This window comes from Rhinolophus hipposideros (assembly GCF_964194185.1).
Source record: "Rhinolophus hipposideros genome assembly, chromosome: 2".
Taxonomy (NCBI): Eukaryota; Metazoa; Chordata; class Mammalia; order Chiroptera; family Rhinolophidae; genus Rhinolophus; species Rhinolophus hipposideros.
Window position 1 is genome coordinate 82,411,407 of NC_138048.1, and position 15,714 is coordinate 82,427,120.

Here is a 15,714-nt window from a genome sequence, read left to right on the forward strand (position 1 = left end):
TAAACAGTATGTGTATGTTACAGTTAAATACAGATACTATGATTCTGTGGCAAATGGTACTGAATGTGGCCAAAGGTACCACTGGGGCAAAGGCATTCTCCATCTAAACTCCTGAGGCTTTGACTGGAGAATAGAAAGCAATCCTGTTACCGCTGCAGATAGTTCTCTCTCTGCAGTTACAGACGTTAATTAGATCCTGAACAACCATGAAATAACTACCATGTGCCTGTGGGATTCCCTGCAATGAAGCAGAATCTACAGTGTCCTAAACAATAATACAAAAAATATAAGAAAACAATATTTAGTTACTCTGGTGGTTTTAAGACGGTTTGACTTTCAGACTCCTAAGTAATGGGAAATGGGGGTTACTTAATGCACTTAGAATATTTACTTTTACTTTATAAAGCTTCAATAAGCACATGTACATAAATGTCAGAAAATAAATTTTATTTAGCTTAAGCATAAATCTGAGACTGTTAGAAGTATCATAAAAATTGCATGACATCTTGTCATTTATTTATTTATTTATTTTTAAAGCTAACTGGCTACCATTTGCTTCCAAGATCACTATGTCTTAAAAATGCAACCGACAGACCTTTCTTTGGAAGAGGGAGAATGGAGGGAGGTAGAAAAGGGGCCCCAATGCACGCTGTTTCGATCACTGGGTAATGTTTATTAATCATTCATTGCAGAAGCTATTTTCACTAAACTTGTAACTGATCAAAACAAGTCAGAAATGGATCACTGACAATCACACTGTTTCTGACTGGAACGTGAGCTGGTCCTCAGATCTAAAACCTGTAAGCTGCCTAAGAAATCATGACAGCAATACGACATCAACACTGACTCTAAATTAAAGGTATGTTAACTTGCACACATCCAGAGGCTACACTTGTTTGTTAAAAGAGAAAGATTTATGGGACTGATCTTCCAGAAGGAAGAACTCATGCTGTTTTATCTCATGTCTATTTTAATATGCATATTAACCCTACACCTCAAATATATATTGGCTTAGGTGAGAAAAATAAATTAAAATGTTGTGAGGAGATGGATCTATTATGTTTAAGTCCTTAAATAGTATATGAGGTAATAAACATTTTCATCAGTGTTTAATAAATATATAGCACATATTAATAATGTCAGTGCATTCTGAGGTAATTATATTCTCAAACTCATTTAGACAAATGTCAAAAACACTTTTTTTCCGATCATAGTAGGGAAATATTAAAATAAAAGATATTAAAATGCAACAGATGAAAGACAAGTGACTTTAGAATAGGGTTCATAACCTCTGTTTGCATTTTATAGTTCATGCCGTATGTTCAGCAAAGCCTCAAAAATATGACAATACTACATTGTGTTTATGCTTGTGTTCAATAAAATTATTAGTCTGTAAACTGAAATATAGCACTTTTATTTATAAGTTCTATGCAAAATAACCTTAAACAGAGAGGAAAAGGCTTTTATTAAACCTGGAGTGTTATTGATGAGTATGTAGTACCAAAGGGCCTGCCTACATTTCTGGCAAGCAGCAACTATATTCTACAAACCACTGATGGGCTAAACAAGCTATTAATGACAGTTGCTTTTCAACACTTAAAATGGACAGACTGTGTTGCCTGACCACAAGGACAAGGAGGTCGTCACTCTCACATGTCATACAATGTAAGAAACATAAATGAGACCTCTGTGGAGAGAGAAAACCCACAGGTATGGCTCCAGAGTTCTTCTGCTCTTCAACTATTAATAGAAAGCAAATCCCACTTAAAGTTGTAAACACTTGTACTCCTTTTTTACTAAAAGATTTATCATCACTTATTTCATTTTACACCTAAGGCTGAACAAGGTATTATTAGTCCTCGTGCCCAGTTTCACCCCATAAATATACAACTTAACATGCGGATACAAAATAAAGAAAAAAAGTGTCCTTCTGTTACTCCTAGAGTAAGACGATGAACTTTTTGCCCCGTATAAATCTGTGGAGTGTCCAGCTCTCTGGGCTTAGGAAGCCCAACCCATGATTCACAGATTGCAGAATCATCCTCAACGTGTACATGGGGGAAATATCTAGGTTTTCCACTTTGAAGTCAATGCCTTTCAATGTACTTTTCTTCCCGGGGTCACTGGCCCAGCACACCAACCTCACCTGGGAGCTTGCTAAGTGCGGAATCTCAAGCCCCACCTCAGACCAAGAGAATCAGAATCCCTGTTTAAACAATATCCCCAGGCAACTTGTATACACATTGAAGATAGTAAAGCACTGACCGAGGTCCCCATGCTCCCCCAACCCAAACCCACCTCCAACTATTTGAGTTTTCAGAAAAGAGAACAAGGGAAGATGTAGAAACATCACGATCAGGATAATTCCCTTCATTCCCTGCCAAAGAGTGCATGGCACAGCAATCCTTCTTTCAAGCCAGAAACAACCCACAAAACTATTTTGACCTCAAAGAAAGTGACAATTTTTCATACAGCTCAAACTAGTACATTCTAATCTCAATCCCTCTCCCAGGAGGAAAGAATAGCGTTATTTTTATAGTTTGCCAATAAAACAGTAAGAGTTGTATTGTAATCAAATGGCAAGGCTCTATCTCCTGAACGTTTTCATAACTGTAAAAATAAAAATGCGTGTTAATATCACCAATCTTCCTCGACTGTATTAAAAATACACTAAAAAGTAACCATTATAATCTCCATTCAGTACATCCAGAATTTTAGAACATAAGATGGTAGAAAAATCAGAGTCAGCTCCCTTTGGTATAACAGGGAACTTTAAAGTTAATTTTCTACAGTTTTTTGAGCATTATTTTAAAAAAACAATTCAGGAGCAATATCACCACCTAATAACCACCCACCCCCATTCCTTCATCCCTTCTGTGTCACAGACACACAGTGGGGTCATGTTAAAAGATCTTTAATTTGTATATGATTCTTTAGCAAATACAAAGTATTATTTCCTGAAGTTCATTACAAAATCTAAGCACAACATTATAAACAGTGTTTGCACTCATTTTCTGTAAGTCTTTAAATAGATATGGGCACTGAGCTCTTTAAGATGTTTTATATTTAATTTGTCAATGATTCCTGCAGGATTTATAGAGGAAAACTCCTTAGGATTCAAGATCTATTTGACATTGATTTCTAACATTTTCCATTATGAAATTCTCTTTTGAGGTAAAAATTTTCTTGGATCCCCCACTCTGATAGTAGTTGTAAGTTTAATATATAACCAGACAAACAAAATAATTCCCAGAAAAACAAAGTTCTACAACTCTAAAATGCCAAAATAGTGAATATAAGTCTCAGATTGGTGTTACCACAGCACTAGCTAGAGGGAAGAAACTTGAAAGTGAGTGGCCTAGAAGTGGCAGTCTCAGGATACATTGCTTCTGGGAGTAAATTAGATAAGTAGAATACATGGCAATGACAAGAAAGAAGAAATAAGAAACAATTAGCTAAAGAGACATAAGACATGCCAGCCTGTTCATCTCTGCACTTAACTATACTGCAGAAGAGGGCACTCTTAAACTAGAAAACCTGTCTACAAAATGTCTAGGATTGAAGTGAGGGAGGGAGGGAGTGAAGGGGGGGGCAAATCACCCCCATATACAGCCACTGTAAGAAGTATACAGAAAACGCATATCAAAACATTTCAAAAAATAAAAATTATCTCCCCAAACCAACCACAAAGCACACAACTCATTTGGACAAATAACACAAGAGCCCTAGAATCAGATATTCTAAAAGGAAAAACAAATGGAAGAAAAAATATCTCACAAATGAAGTCTAAATTATAAAGTGTCCAAGGAAAACTAAATTTGAAAGAAAATGAAAAACACTAAAAAAAAAAAAAAAAGGAAAACAATGGAGAGAACGAAAATACAGTAAGTAAAGTAGTAAAAGGAGTCAGAAGGAAAGGCACTTAAATAGAAAATGAACAAAGAAAGGATATATATATACACACACACACATATCTATGCATATATGTGTATATGTATGTACATATATAAATATATGTAATTCTGTAGAATAGATATAATTATAGAGTATACAATTTAAGTTCCTGAAGAAGAAAACAAAAGGAACAGAACATTTAACACTATAATCCAATAAAATAATTTCTGGAAATAAGAAAACTTAAGTCTACATATGAGTAAGCTCTGTGAAATTAGCCAGAAAAAATCAACTTTGGATCCTAGTAAAACAAGAAAAATTTTAAAATGTCAATGCCTGAAAGCAAAAATAAAAAAATCAAATTATCTATAAAGGTAAGAAAATAAGGATGATACCAGAGAAATCAACAGAATAGTATTTTCAAGAAAGTCAATAAAAGAAACTGTAAGCCAATGATCTCATGTCTAGTCAACCTGTCATTCAAGTGGCAAGACTACAGAAACATAGCTTGGAATGTGCAAGATCTTGGGGAATATTGTACACAGGAGCCTATAGGAATATAGTAGTAATGTGTTTTATACAAGCAGGAGATAAGTGGGTAAATATCAGCAAACAAACAAATGTAAATATTTAATAAATTTAATTTTAGAGTTAATTCTAAAACAGGGTGACAGCATGGGTAGAAGAACAGTATGTAAATGTATATTCTAACAAAGTAGTAAAAATACAAAAGAAGAAATGAGAGAAAAAGAAAGGGAAAGTACAATAGGAGCACTGGTTATTAAAGGTACTAGATGGGATACAAAGAATGCCATTTAAAAAGGTAAGCAGAAATAAAGGGGATTATTAAAAGCATAATAAAAGATATAAATATAAAGGTATACATGAGAACAAAAATACAAACCCTCCTAAATTTCATAATAATAACTCTTCTGAGACAATTATTCACAGCATTCTATACATCTTATGTCATCCATCAGCCTTTGTTCAGAACTATCTTTTCAAAGATGTTCTGTATAGCAGTCTTTTTTTTTTTAACATTTTAAAAATTAGTTTCAGGTGCACAAAACAATGTAATTGTTAGACATTTATCATTTATATCCCTCACACAGTGACAACACTCCCATCCACTATCCCTCTGACATCGCACACAGCCATTACATTTCCACTGTCTCTGTTCCTAATGCTGTGCTCCGCTTCTTGTAACTGTATATACATATAAAATTGTAGTTGACATTCATTATTGTTCAGCTTCAGCTTCAGGTGTACAGTGCAGTCTTACAAGAGCCAGAATCTCCCCCTGGGGCAAAGGACAGTTTTGTTACCTAACTAGGATAACAAAAGACAATGTCTTACCCTTGGGCAGAGTTTGGGCAGATTTCTTATCAACTCCTTAACGGACTCCTAAACTTAGAGTCCTTCAGGTATGACACAAACCCAGTGGGTATGCAGAACCACCTCATGGGACTTGGGGACCAAGGGGAATCTATACAACCATGAAGCAGCTGCTATTAGTAATAAAGCACTTGTCTCTGACCCAGGAATCACGTCTATTACCAGCATCTATGAAAGTGTGGCAGGCATTCAAGTAGGCTAAAATCTCATATCCTTAATAAAGAAAACACAGTGTAATAGAAGCACAGGACGAATAAACCAGAAGTTAATAAAACTGGCTACCTACAAGGAAGACGACAAGGTAGAAAGGGAATGACATTTCTCTGAGAACATCATTACATATAATATTTTGAATTACAGAAGCATGCTAACATTATAGATATTAAACTATATAATTAAGTCACAAGAATGGGGACAAAGGCACCTAAAATTGAATGCCAACAGAAAAAATGAATGCAACTATATTTCAAATGAATAACCTAACTGCACTCAAGGGGGAGAAGAACTCAAGTAAATCTTGAACATTTGTTATTAAGTTTATTTTTCACATAAGGGAACTTTGTGGCAGTGTTGAAACAATGTAGCTTATGTATATTATGCGACTGAGCTAATGGATAAATTTAATGGTGTTAGGAGTCAGGGCTCTCACTTTGAATTAAGAGAAATACAAATATAAAATGGGGCAGGACAAGGAAAAATTCTGTGGTTTGGATTTAAACTGGAGGTATTATTATGACTCAGAATTTCTTAAAAATACCTACCTTCCTATCTACCTATTTGTCTAACATAAGACTGAAAGGTCTTAGACGTAATGAAAGCCCAGAGACAAAAAGCACACCGTATGTCCAGATCTTGACTTCTAAATACTAGTTTTCTCTAAACTAAAATGGGGTAATTTGAAGAAATGGCTGATTCCAGGAGTGGGACTGGGAAGGTATAAAAAGAGTTTGGAACATCGAATTGTGCCATAACATAGTAAAGTACTTAAACAAACAAACAAACAAAAAGATGGGGTATGTCAAAAGAACGAGAAGCCATCTTGAAAGGATACTCTCTACACAAATTTGGGACAACTTGAGTACCAAAAAAAATTAATGAAATTAATAATAACTTTTTTAGTAAAATAAAAATCCATGAGTCCTTGGTCACAGTAAACAGATAAGAAGGGTAGGCTCTTCCTTACAGTAGAATGCTGGCTGCTAAATAAGGGGAAGCAGAAGAGCTGGAAAAATCTCCATTTTGCAATCATCAGGCAAGAATCATCAGTGGGTGATGGGATACCAACCTTCACAGGCTCTGTCTAGAACTTCAGGTTTTATGGGTAGTAGACGAGTTTGAGAAAATAAAAATAAAATGGTACTACGCAATACGCTATAAGAAATTTAAACTAAGAATAACATGCTAGACAGCTCCCAGGAATAATTGGCAACATAGAAAGAAAGGGATGCTAGAACAAAAGCTGAAGCAAGGGCTCGAGATATTATGACAAATAAATGAAATCAGCCCCTGAAGAGGTTCCAGAGGAACACAGCCCATCTACGCCACTTTTTTCTCTGTGCACCCACACCTGCTTTCTTCTTTCTAGGGTTAAACATAACCATAGACCAAGAAGAGTCCATGAACAGAGTACAAAGATAGTGCGACCATCTATGTGTCCTTCTGGCAAGTACAACATGCTGCATATGTCATTTTCCTTAACCTGCTTAAATTTATACTGGCTTTACCCTCTCTTAGAACAAGGTGAAATCTCTATCATAATCCAAATAAATGTGAAAAGATGAACGCTACATAAAGAAGAAATTATTCTAAATGTGTGGAATGCTCATCTCACTTCCATTTTATACCACGTTTTTAAAAAATCAATCTATTAGAAGCTATACTTCTAATTGTATTTGACTAGACAGCCAATTCAAAGAAGGGCTATCTGTGCTCCACGGCTGTAAGTTTCTGTTCAGTTAGAAGGTGGGGAGACACAAACCTTGGGTGCACACAGCGGCTAGATAAACAGATTCCATTAAGGCTCAACCAGTAAATTCTTGAGTTTGCTTCCTTCTTAGGGAGTTATGAAGTTACCACTGGTTTTCTGGAATATTATTAGTGCACAAAGCAATGCATACGTATGTATGTATGTATGTATGTGTATATATGTGTGTGATATTGTTACATATTCACATATTGATATTAATGTTAATAGTTCACATTCAAGTCAATTTTATAAGTTACACAGTCTTTTGAACAACTTAGAAAAATGCATTAAAATCATCTACTTCCCACTACCTGTTTTACTAATCCAGGCTCTCTCATCCCTAAAACACATTATCTTTGAAATATATTCGATGTGATATGACCCAGACAAAAGTGAAATAAAATTCAGGTTCAAGGATATAAAAGAATAATTAAGAAACAATTACTCCTGACTTTAATAAGGGGCTGTGCTTCATCAAAGGTTTTGAAATATATTTAGTTGGAGAATTCTGTCTTCAGATGCAATCTTATTTTAAAAGTCTAAAAATTTACAAAATATCTAAAAGTGGAACTACTCTGGTTAAAGTGGGCAGTGGAAGTCTGGAGTGCCACCTGCTTTGGGGAGCCTTCCTGGCAGCCCAAGGCACAGTTAGAAAACCACTGCTGCATACAATTATAAACAGAGTATAAATGCACAAAACAGTCACTGCAAATGAGTTCATGCGCGTAAGTAGAAAAAACGTGAAATATAAACTAATAAAAATCTAATTCATTATTATTTACCGAGGAACACAAACTAGGTAAACAAATTCTTTTCCATAAATAATATTTTTCAAGAGAAGCTTAAAAGACATCTCATTTTGGCACTCTGGTAGGTGTTCTTCCTTGTTGTAAACCTCCAACTGATACTGTAATTTGATGTATTAGATTAACACTTTTATTCTGATGTGCACATGTCCTAACTATTTGTGCCACTATGAAGTGATAAACATGGATTCAGGAAATAATTTTTAAAAATGAGAATAACAATGTTATTTATTTACTTCTAATCTGGACAAATATATAGTTCAAATTGTCTGACTAGGTTATTATATCCTGCTTTTTAATAATTATCTCTAATTTTTACACTCATTTTTTTAAAGTCTAAGTTTCCTCAGTTTCCTTTAAGTATTGAAAGGAAAATCAAAAATCCCTTCTAACTCTAAAACTGCCATAAATCAAAATAAGCTGCCTCTTGCTACTGTTTGCTTTTGTGGGAGCAGAACAAAAGCACATTAATAGTTAACAAAGCTACAATATGATATACGAATGAGGTCTTGCATTAAAAAAGTACTTAGATTGTATTTACAAAAGAATCTCTCTCATTAATTATTCAACATTTGGATTTGACCAGAAACCAGAGCATGACTTTATAATGCTCTGTTTAAATGAACTACTTAATGCTGTAATGAACACTCAATGTGGTAAGCTCAGTGAATTTTGGACTTGTTATAATACAACAGTTTTCCCAATTTTTTGATCAACGGACAGATTTTAATGTTAAGTCAGTTTGAATTTCATTTCACTTATGCTTTAAAAATGTTTACTTAAACCAAAAATTTTGCATCTCAATTATTTTACGTTCTAAACTGAATGTAGTTTAAACCAATGCATTATTCATAAAGCAAAGACATTAGGAAAAACAAAGCTGTGCACTTCTTTCAAAGCCGTTAAATTGCTAAAACATACCATATTTATGCATGCGATATTTGATTGTGCTTTTCTTAAAACACAAGCTTGTTTCTGTCAGATCAAGATATGCCAAAAATTCTACACCAAACATTTTTGTTTATAATTAAAGCAATCATCAATCCAAGGATTGTCATCCATTTTATTTCATCTCTACATCAAAATAAAAGTAATTTTTTAAAAATTTAAATTCCCTTGAAATGATAAGATAAATGAAAATCTAAGTGCCTTCACATAATAACAGTAAGCTGACCCTTTGGGAAATGGTTGACTTTCTCAATACAAGGTATTCAAAGCTCATTCAACAGTGTTCATTTAGAATGCAGATATCAAAGATGATGCAAATGTTCAAGAGAAAATTAGAACTTACCAGATGTTCTAATCCAGCTTTGATGTTTCCAGATTCCCTAAAACAGAAGAATGAAAGTTCTAAATAGTTGCTAAACCCTTGTCTGCTATAACTTGTTTACCTCAAAACTGTTTTTATAAACCTTTAGAATGTTTTAATTCATCTTTACTAATGTTCATACAACACTGTTTTTAAAGACAAAACTATTTCCATCTAAAGGGAACAGATAATTTATTTCTATCTAATAATATTACCGCTAAACTGGTATTCCACTAACAGAAAGAATGCTTCTGATTTTTCAAAGTCGGCACACAACAAAAATAAATCAAGTATATTATTATTTTACCATTCACATATCTGTTTCACATTGGCTTTTCATTAGAGCTTATGTTTTTTTCCAACATTTATTATGAACATGTTCAAACATACAAATTCTGTACACCATCTAGAGTCTATAATTGACATGTTACTATATTTCCTTTATCAAATACCCATCCACCAATGGTTGCACTTTTATATAAAGAATATGTTCATGATTGCATAGCTAGATAACTAAATTTTAACGAAATTTTCCTGTCATTAATTTTATTAACAGTGTACACTACAAATCAGGACCTAAGACTATTGTAATATGAAAAAACAAAATACCGTATTATTCATCAAATATCATGATACATTTTAAGTATTTAATTTCTTGCTCTTCACTGTAAACAAAACACTACTGATGGAACTAAAAATATAAATAACTGTGTAAGTAGCAAAGATAATTTAAACATACATTTGATGAAATGAGGCCAATAGTTGAATTTTTTGATGCTGATTTCAGTTTTAATACTAATTTATTTGTGACAAATGGACTTTGACTTTCTTCACTCTGACCAAATAGTATTTTAATTTTATCACAAATACCAAGCCTTATTTTTTAAACATGATTATACTTCTACCACATTGCATAAAATAATTATAAAACATCCAATAACCAACAATTCAATAACCAACAATATTGCGTTCATGATGTTTAATCTTTTCCCCACACCTCTTTCTTTCTCTGAAGGGGTCCCAGCTTTGTTTCTTTTCTGTTTATTTCTGTCTCCAATTGCATTTGCCAAAAATATAGATCTCTGTTCCCTTTGTCTTGCTATACAATCTTTCCAAATTTGCCTATCTTTTTCTCTTCAAATCCAATGCCTGCAAACTAAATTCATGGCTTCCAACCTTTGCTTTTACTGCCCAGTCTGGCATACTGGAAATAAATTCCAATATCTACTGATTATCAGACCACTCATTTTTAGCCATTCTCTTCTCTACTTCCTGCTTCTGGCAATCTTAGCAATTCTATGCATTCAACGTTTAAAAATTTAAGGATTTCTGAAACTCATTCTCTGGAAGCAGTTCTAATGACAAATGATAGGAATAACTTGCAACAAGGTGTCAGAGAAGGCTAATAGCTATATAAATGCTTTTTTAAAACATTATTATTACAAATTAATGCATTTATTGGAACTGGAAGTCAAATGGATCTTTAAGTTTTCACAAAGACATTCTCATATGATCATTTGTATAATTTAAAATTTAAACAAAAAGAATAATGTACATAGTAAAACATCTGACAGTGCAATGTGTGCATGTGTGTGTGTGTACACCACAATAAAATTAAGTCTTCCTCTTATCACTCCAGTTCTCAATCACTGATATTAGCTCTGTCCTTATAAAGATATTCTATTTGTATGTGTGTATGTATATGTGTGTATTTATGCTCTGTTTTTCTTTAAACCCAAGCAACAGCATAGTATACACACTGTTTTGTATCTTCACTTGGCAATCTACCTTGGAGTTTATTCTATATAATACAAATCTATTTCATTCCCCGCCATGGCTACATTGGTCACATAATGGTTCTTATCAGAAAATAATACTGCAATATAAAAGAACAAAACTGTTCAGACTCAAAGCACTCAAAGACCATATAATTTATTATCTGAAACCATTGGGGCTAGACACGCTTCATCAGAATATTTTAGATTTCAGAACAGTAATATGGTAGGGGTGTGTGTGGGTGTGTGGGTGTACACGTACGTACACACACACGCACGCGCACACACACACTGGCGCCAAGGCTTGATACAGCATCTCATCATCATATACATTAACAATTCTGAAAGAAACATGAATGTCCCGACAAGATGAGATACAAAAGGGCTATAAATAGCTTTATTTCAGGGTAGGTTTTGCTGTCAACTGAGCTTGCCACACCTTAGTGAAAATCTCTGTTTCCTGAGCTACTTGCATTTTGGAATCAGGGATAAGAAACTGTTCTTTAAAAAAAATAAGAAGAAACGAAAAGGTTGGCTAGGTTATTGCTTTGCTGTTTCCAAGTGACTCTTTTAAATTAAACGATATTTAGGAAATATGCATTGAGAATGGCATGCCTGGAAGAAAACTAGGCCTCATCCTGGACATACGCCCTTTCCCTCACTACCAAATGTACACAAATGGACTCAACTGCAAGCTCTTGGCTATCCCATATCCTTAGTTATCATTTTGATTTGTTTTATGAGTTTTAGGTGTACAAAACAATTGTGATCCTTAGACATCACACCCCTCACAAAGTGATAGCCCCCCCCAATCTACTACCCCTCTGACATCATATGTATCTGTTACAATACCATTGACTATATTCCCTATGCTATACTCTACTTGCCGTGCAGATACGTAACATATATTATATATATATATGTTTATAATATAATATATATATTTAATTATAGTTGACATTCAATATTGTTCAACATCAGCTTCAGATGTAGAGCGCCGTGGTCAGGCATCTACACAGTCTATGAAGTGATCTCCTTGATAGTCCAGTCCCATCTGGCACCCACATAATCTTTACAACATTATTGATTATATTCCCCATAGTGTATTTCATATCCCCGTGACTATATTGTGGCTACTAATTTGTACTTTCTAGTCCATTCACCTTCTCCCCCATCCCCACCCCCTTCCCATCTAGCAACCAACAGTTTTTCTTTTTCTCCTCTACCTCTGAGTCTATTTCTGTTTTGTTTGTTCATTTATTCTGTTCTTTTGATTCCACATATAAGTGTGCTATCATTTAGATTTAACCATTTCTTTTTATCTTCATGGCCACTACCTTATTTTAGGCCTTTTCCTTTCTCTCCCAGGTTACTGAGAGAGATTACCAGCCTCATTTTTTTCTTTCCCAAACTATTTTTAAAAAGCCTCTTAATGGGTAACAAATGGCTCCTGCCTTACCCCATGTCAATTCATTCTCCATAATACAGCAAGATCTTTCTAAAATGTAAGCTTGATCATGTCAATTCTCATCTTAAAATCCACGATATCCTACTGCACTCTAGTTTACTCATTCCCGCTGTTATCTTGACAAAGCTACAGTACATGGAAAGTAACAGCAACAGCCATAACCAACTACTACCGTGGCTTCACAAACTGCTGAACCACTAGCTCCCTCTACCATAAAAGTCCCTTTTCTCCCCACCTCAAATTCTCACCTGTCTTACAAAACAACAACATCCTAAACCACATATTCACTGGGGAAACTGTCTCCCTTCCTCACAAATGCAGTAGTAAGCTCCTTCCATGTGTTCCCATCACAGAACTTATCACACTTTATTATAAATACCTCTTCACTTGCCCATTGACAGCACTAAAATGAAAACTTCTCAAGGACCTGAATCACACTTTTTAAATTTTTATATCCCAGCACCCAATACAGTGCCTAAAAGAATGTATTCAACTAATACGGGCCTGACCTCTAACCATCATGAGGCCAAGCTTGGACGGAGAGTCAAAGGCAACCAGCTCAGGTCTCATTGTGGCCCTAGCCCCATTCTATCTCCGTACCACACAAATAGCGAGGCAACTGCAACGATGAGTGGCTGTTTGGGACAGCAGTATTAGGAGTTGTGAGTGTGTGTTTCGTGGGTGATTGTTTTGCTTTGTTTCGTTGCGTATTGTTTTTGATGGAGTAGGAGGACACAGTGGGAAAAGTAGTTGATTGAGGACAGAGTGGAACAGCAGAAGCTTTGCACTCTAGTTTTTACATTAACCTAGAGGAGCACCAACCACAGCCGAGACTTTTGCCCCTCTCTGTAGATTGGAAGTACTGGCCAAGGCAGCTAAATGTTGCAGGAAGTAAAGAGAAGCCCATAGGAAAATTTTAAGACCTCTGGGGTGTTTAAGCATGGGGCTGGAAAAAACAACAAATGGAGCAACTTCATCTAGAGCAAAGAGAATAAACTGAGCAAGGATATAATATAAGCCTAATAACGTTTTCAAAGGGGAGATTTTTAGAAATTAAATATGAAAAAACAGTTATGAAAAAGAATCAATACGAGATTGTATTAAAAATATTAAAAATATTTAAAATACAGTAGTTTGAGATAAAGAACTAGGGAATGGATTGAAAGCACAATAGCTACAGAAGGGGAAGAAATCAGTCTGCTGGAACATTGGGTAGAAGAACTCTCCCAGAAGGCATAGGAAAGAGATGAAAAAACAGAACAAACAAGGGATAACATTAAGATCAAGAGTAGTATGAAAATCTATGTAATGAAAATCCTAGAAGAAAAGGAAAGACAAAATAGAAGAGACAAAATATTTAAAGAAATAATGACAAAAATTTCCCAGATATAGAAATATTCAAATCTTACATTGAAAGTTTACACAGAGCTGAACAGGATAGTTAAGGAAAAAATCCACAGCAAAGCACAACATAAGGAAAATTAAGACTATTATAGATAAAGATAAAAGTCTAAAAGCTTCCAGAAAGAAAAAGCATACCCCTCCACAAAGGAAAAATAACACTGACATCAGGCTTCTCAACACTGATGCTGGACAATAAAGTATTAACTTCCAAGATAAAGTGTTAAAAGAACTGAGAACCTAGAATTTATACACAGCTAATAAACTTTTATTTAACGTGAAAGAAAAATAAAGAAATCTCAGGAAATTCATCACACAAAGACATTATTTGAAAGAGGTTCTAAGGAATATAATGCAGTAAGAAGAGTAATAAATTCAGGAAGAAGTAACCAGATAAAGCAAAGGTTGACAAAGAACATAGTAATTTTTATAATCTAAGCAATCAGAGACGAAAAAGATAATGAAAGAAAGCTTACCCATAACAATCTGGAATTACTATGCCATAGAAAATTCTCAGATTGGTTGAGAAACAAAATCCAGCAATGCATCATTTATGAGACACATAAAACAAAAGGATTCAGATAAGTTTCCAAAAAAAGAGATAGTAAAAAATGTAACCAGGCAAACATGAACCAAAAGAAAGCTGGGGTGGTAATTTCATTGATAAAATATATTTAAGCCACTTCCCATAAAATACACACACACACACACACACACACACAGAATACCCTTTTTCATATATACACACACACATATATGTAAAAGGACATTCTATTCTAGTAAAAGGTACAATAGATTGAGAAAATTTCATTTATATTCAGAAGGTTTGCATATTCATAAAGCTTAACATATATCACAGATTGGGACAACAAAATTTCAACAAGTTCTCCATGAAAATCATCTTTCTTTAGTTTTACTTTGGGCAGAAAGACAAGAAGGAGGGATCATCTCAAAACAACACAGATAAAGCGTCGTGAATATATAAACACTGTATAACATGCATGATATACAATCCTGGTTATAGAAGCAAAATACCTACACTCACATGTAAGCTCTACTACAAAAGTTACATGAGCGTGGGTCATAATACAACTTCTCTAACGCGCAGGTATTTTACCTATGATGTGAAGACTGTGTAACACGTGCCTTACCTAACGTACAAGGTTGTGATGAAAAAACAAGCAAGATAATGTATGTGAAGGTACACTATAAATTGCAGTGTGCTCTAGAAATGTCATTATGATAGATATTTAAATATAAAAGTCTTAATGAATTTTTGAAAATAGAGAGACAAGACTCAAGACATTGACAGAGGGATCTTGCAACAAATGGTCCTCTTTAAAGGCCTGTCCTCTTTAGTGGTCTGTCTCTTGGGTTGTCCCTGTCATGACTTCATCAATATGTGTGCAACTCCTCTTGCCCTGTGCTGAAAGCAGACTTAATTCAATTATAGGTCTCAAAACTGATAAAATGGTCCTGAAGTGGAAAATGGGAAGAGATTATTGGCAAATGAATAAAGATTTGTATCGAACTAACACACAGGAGTACAGCAGGTCTTTTTTTAATCATTCCCTGTCTTAAATCTTCTGGGAACCATGAGTTTCCCTTCCCCTCATGCAGCACATCGATTTCTGAATTAGACTGCAATATTAAATAATTAATATACTTGCCATGATTGATGTTTTGCATTAGTTGAATAT

General features: G+C 34.4%; 1 protein-coding gene across 3 annotated transcripts in view; it reads right to left on the reverse strand.

Moving 5' to 3' along the window:
• RSRC1 (arginine and serine rich coiled-coil 1) overlaps positions 1-15,714 on the reverse strand; it is a 384,075-nt gene that overhangs the window by 201,116 nt on the left and 167,245 nt on the right. For all 3 annotated transcript variants that reach the window (XM_081073945.1, XM_081073944.1, XM_081073946.1), the window contains exon 5: positions 9,353-9,389. In XM_081073945.1, the coding sequence (XP_080930071.1) occupies positions 9,353-9,389 (37 nt within the window). The remainder of the gene's footprint in view (positions 1-9,352; positions 9,390-15,714) is intronic.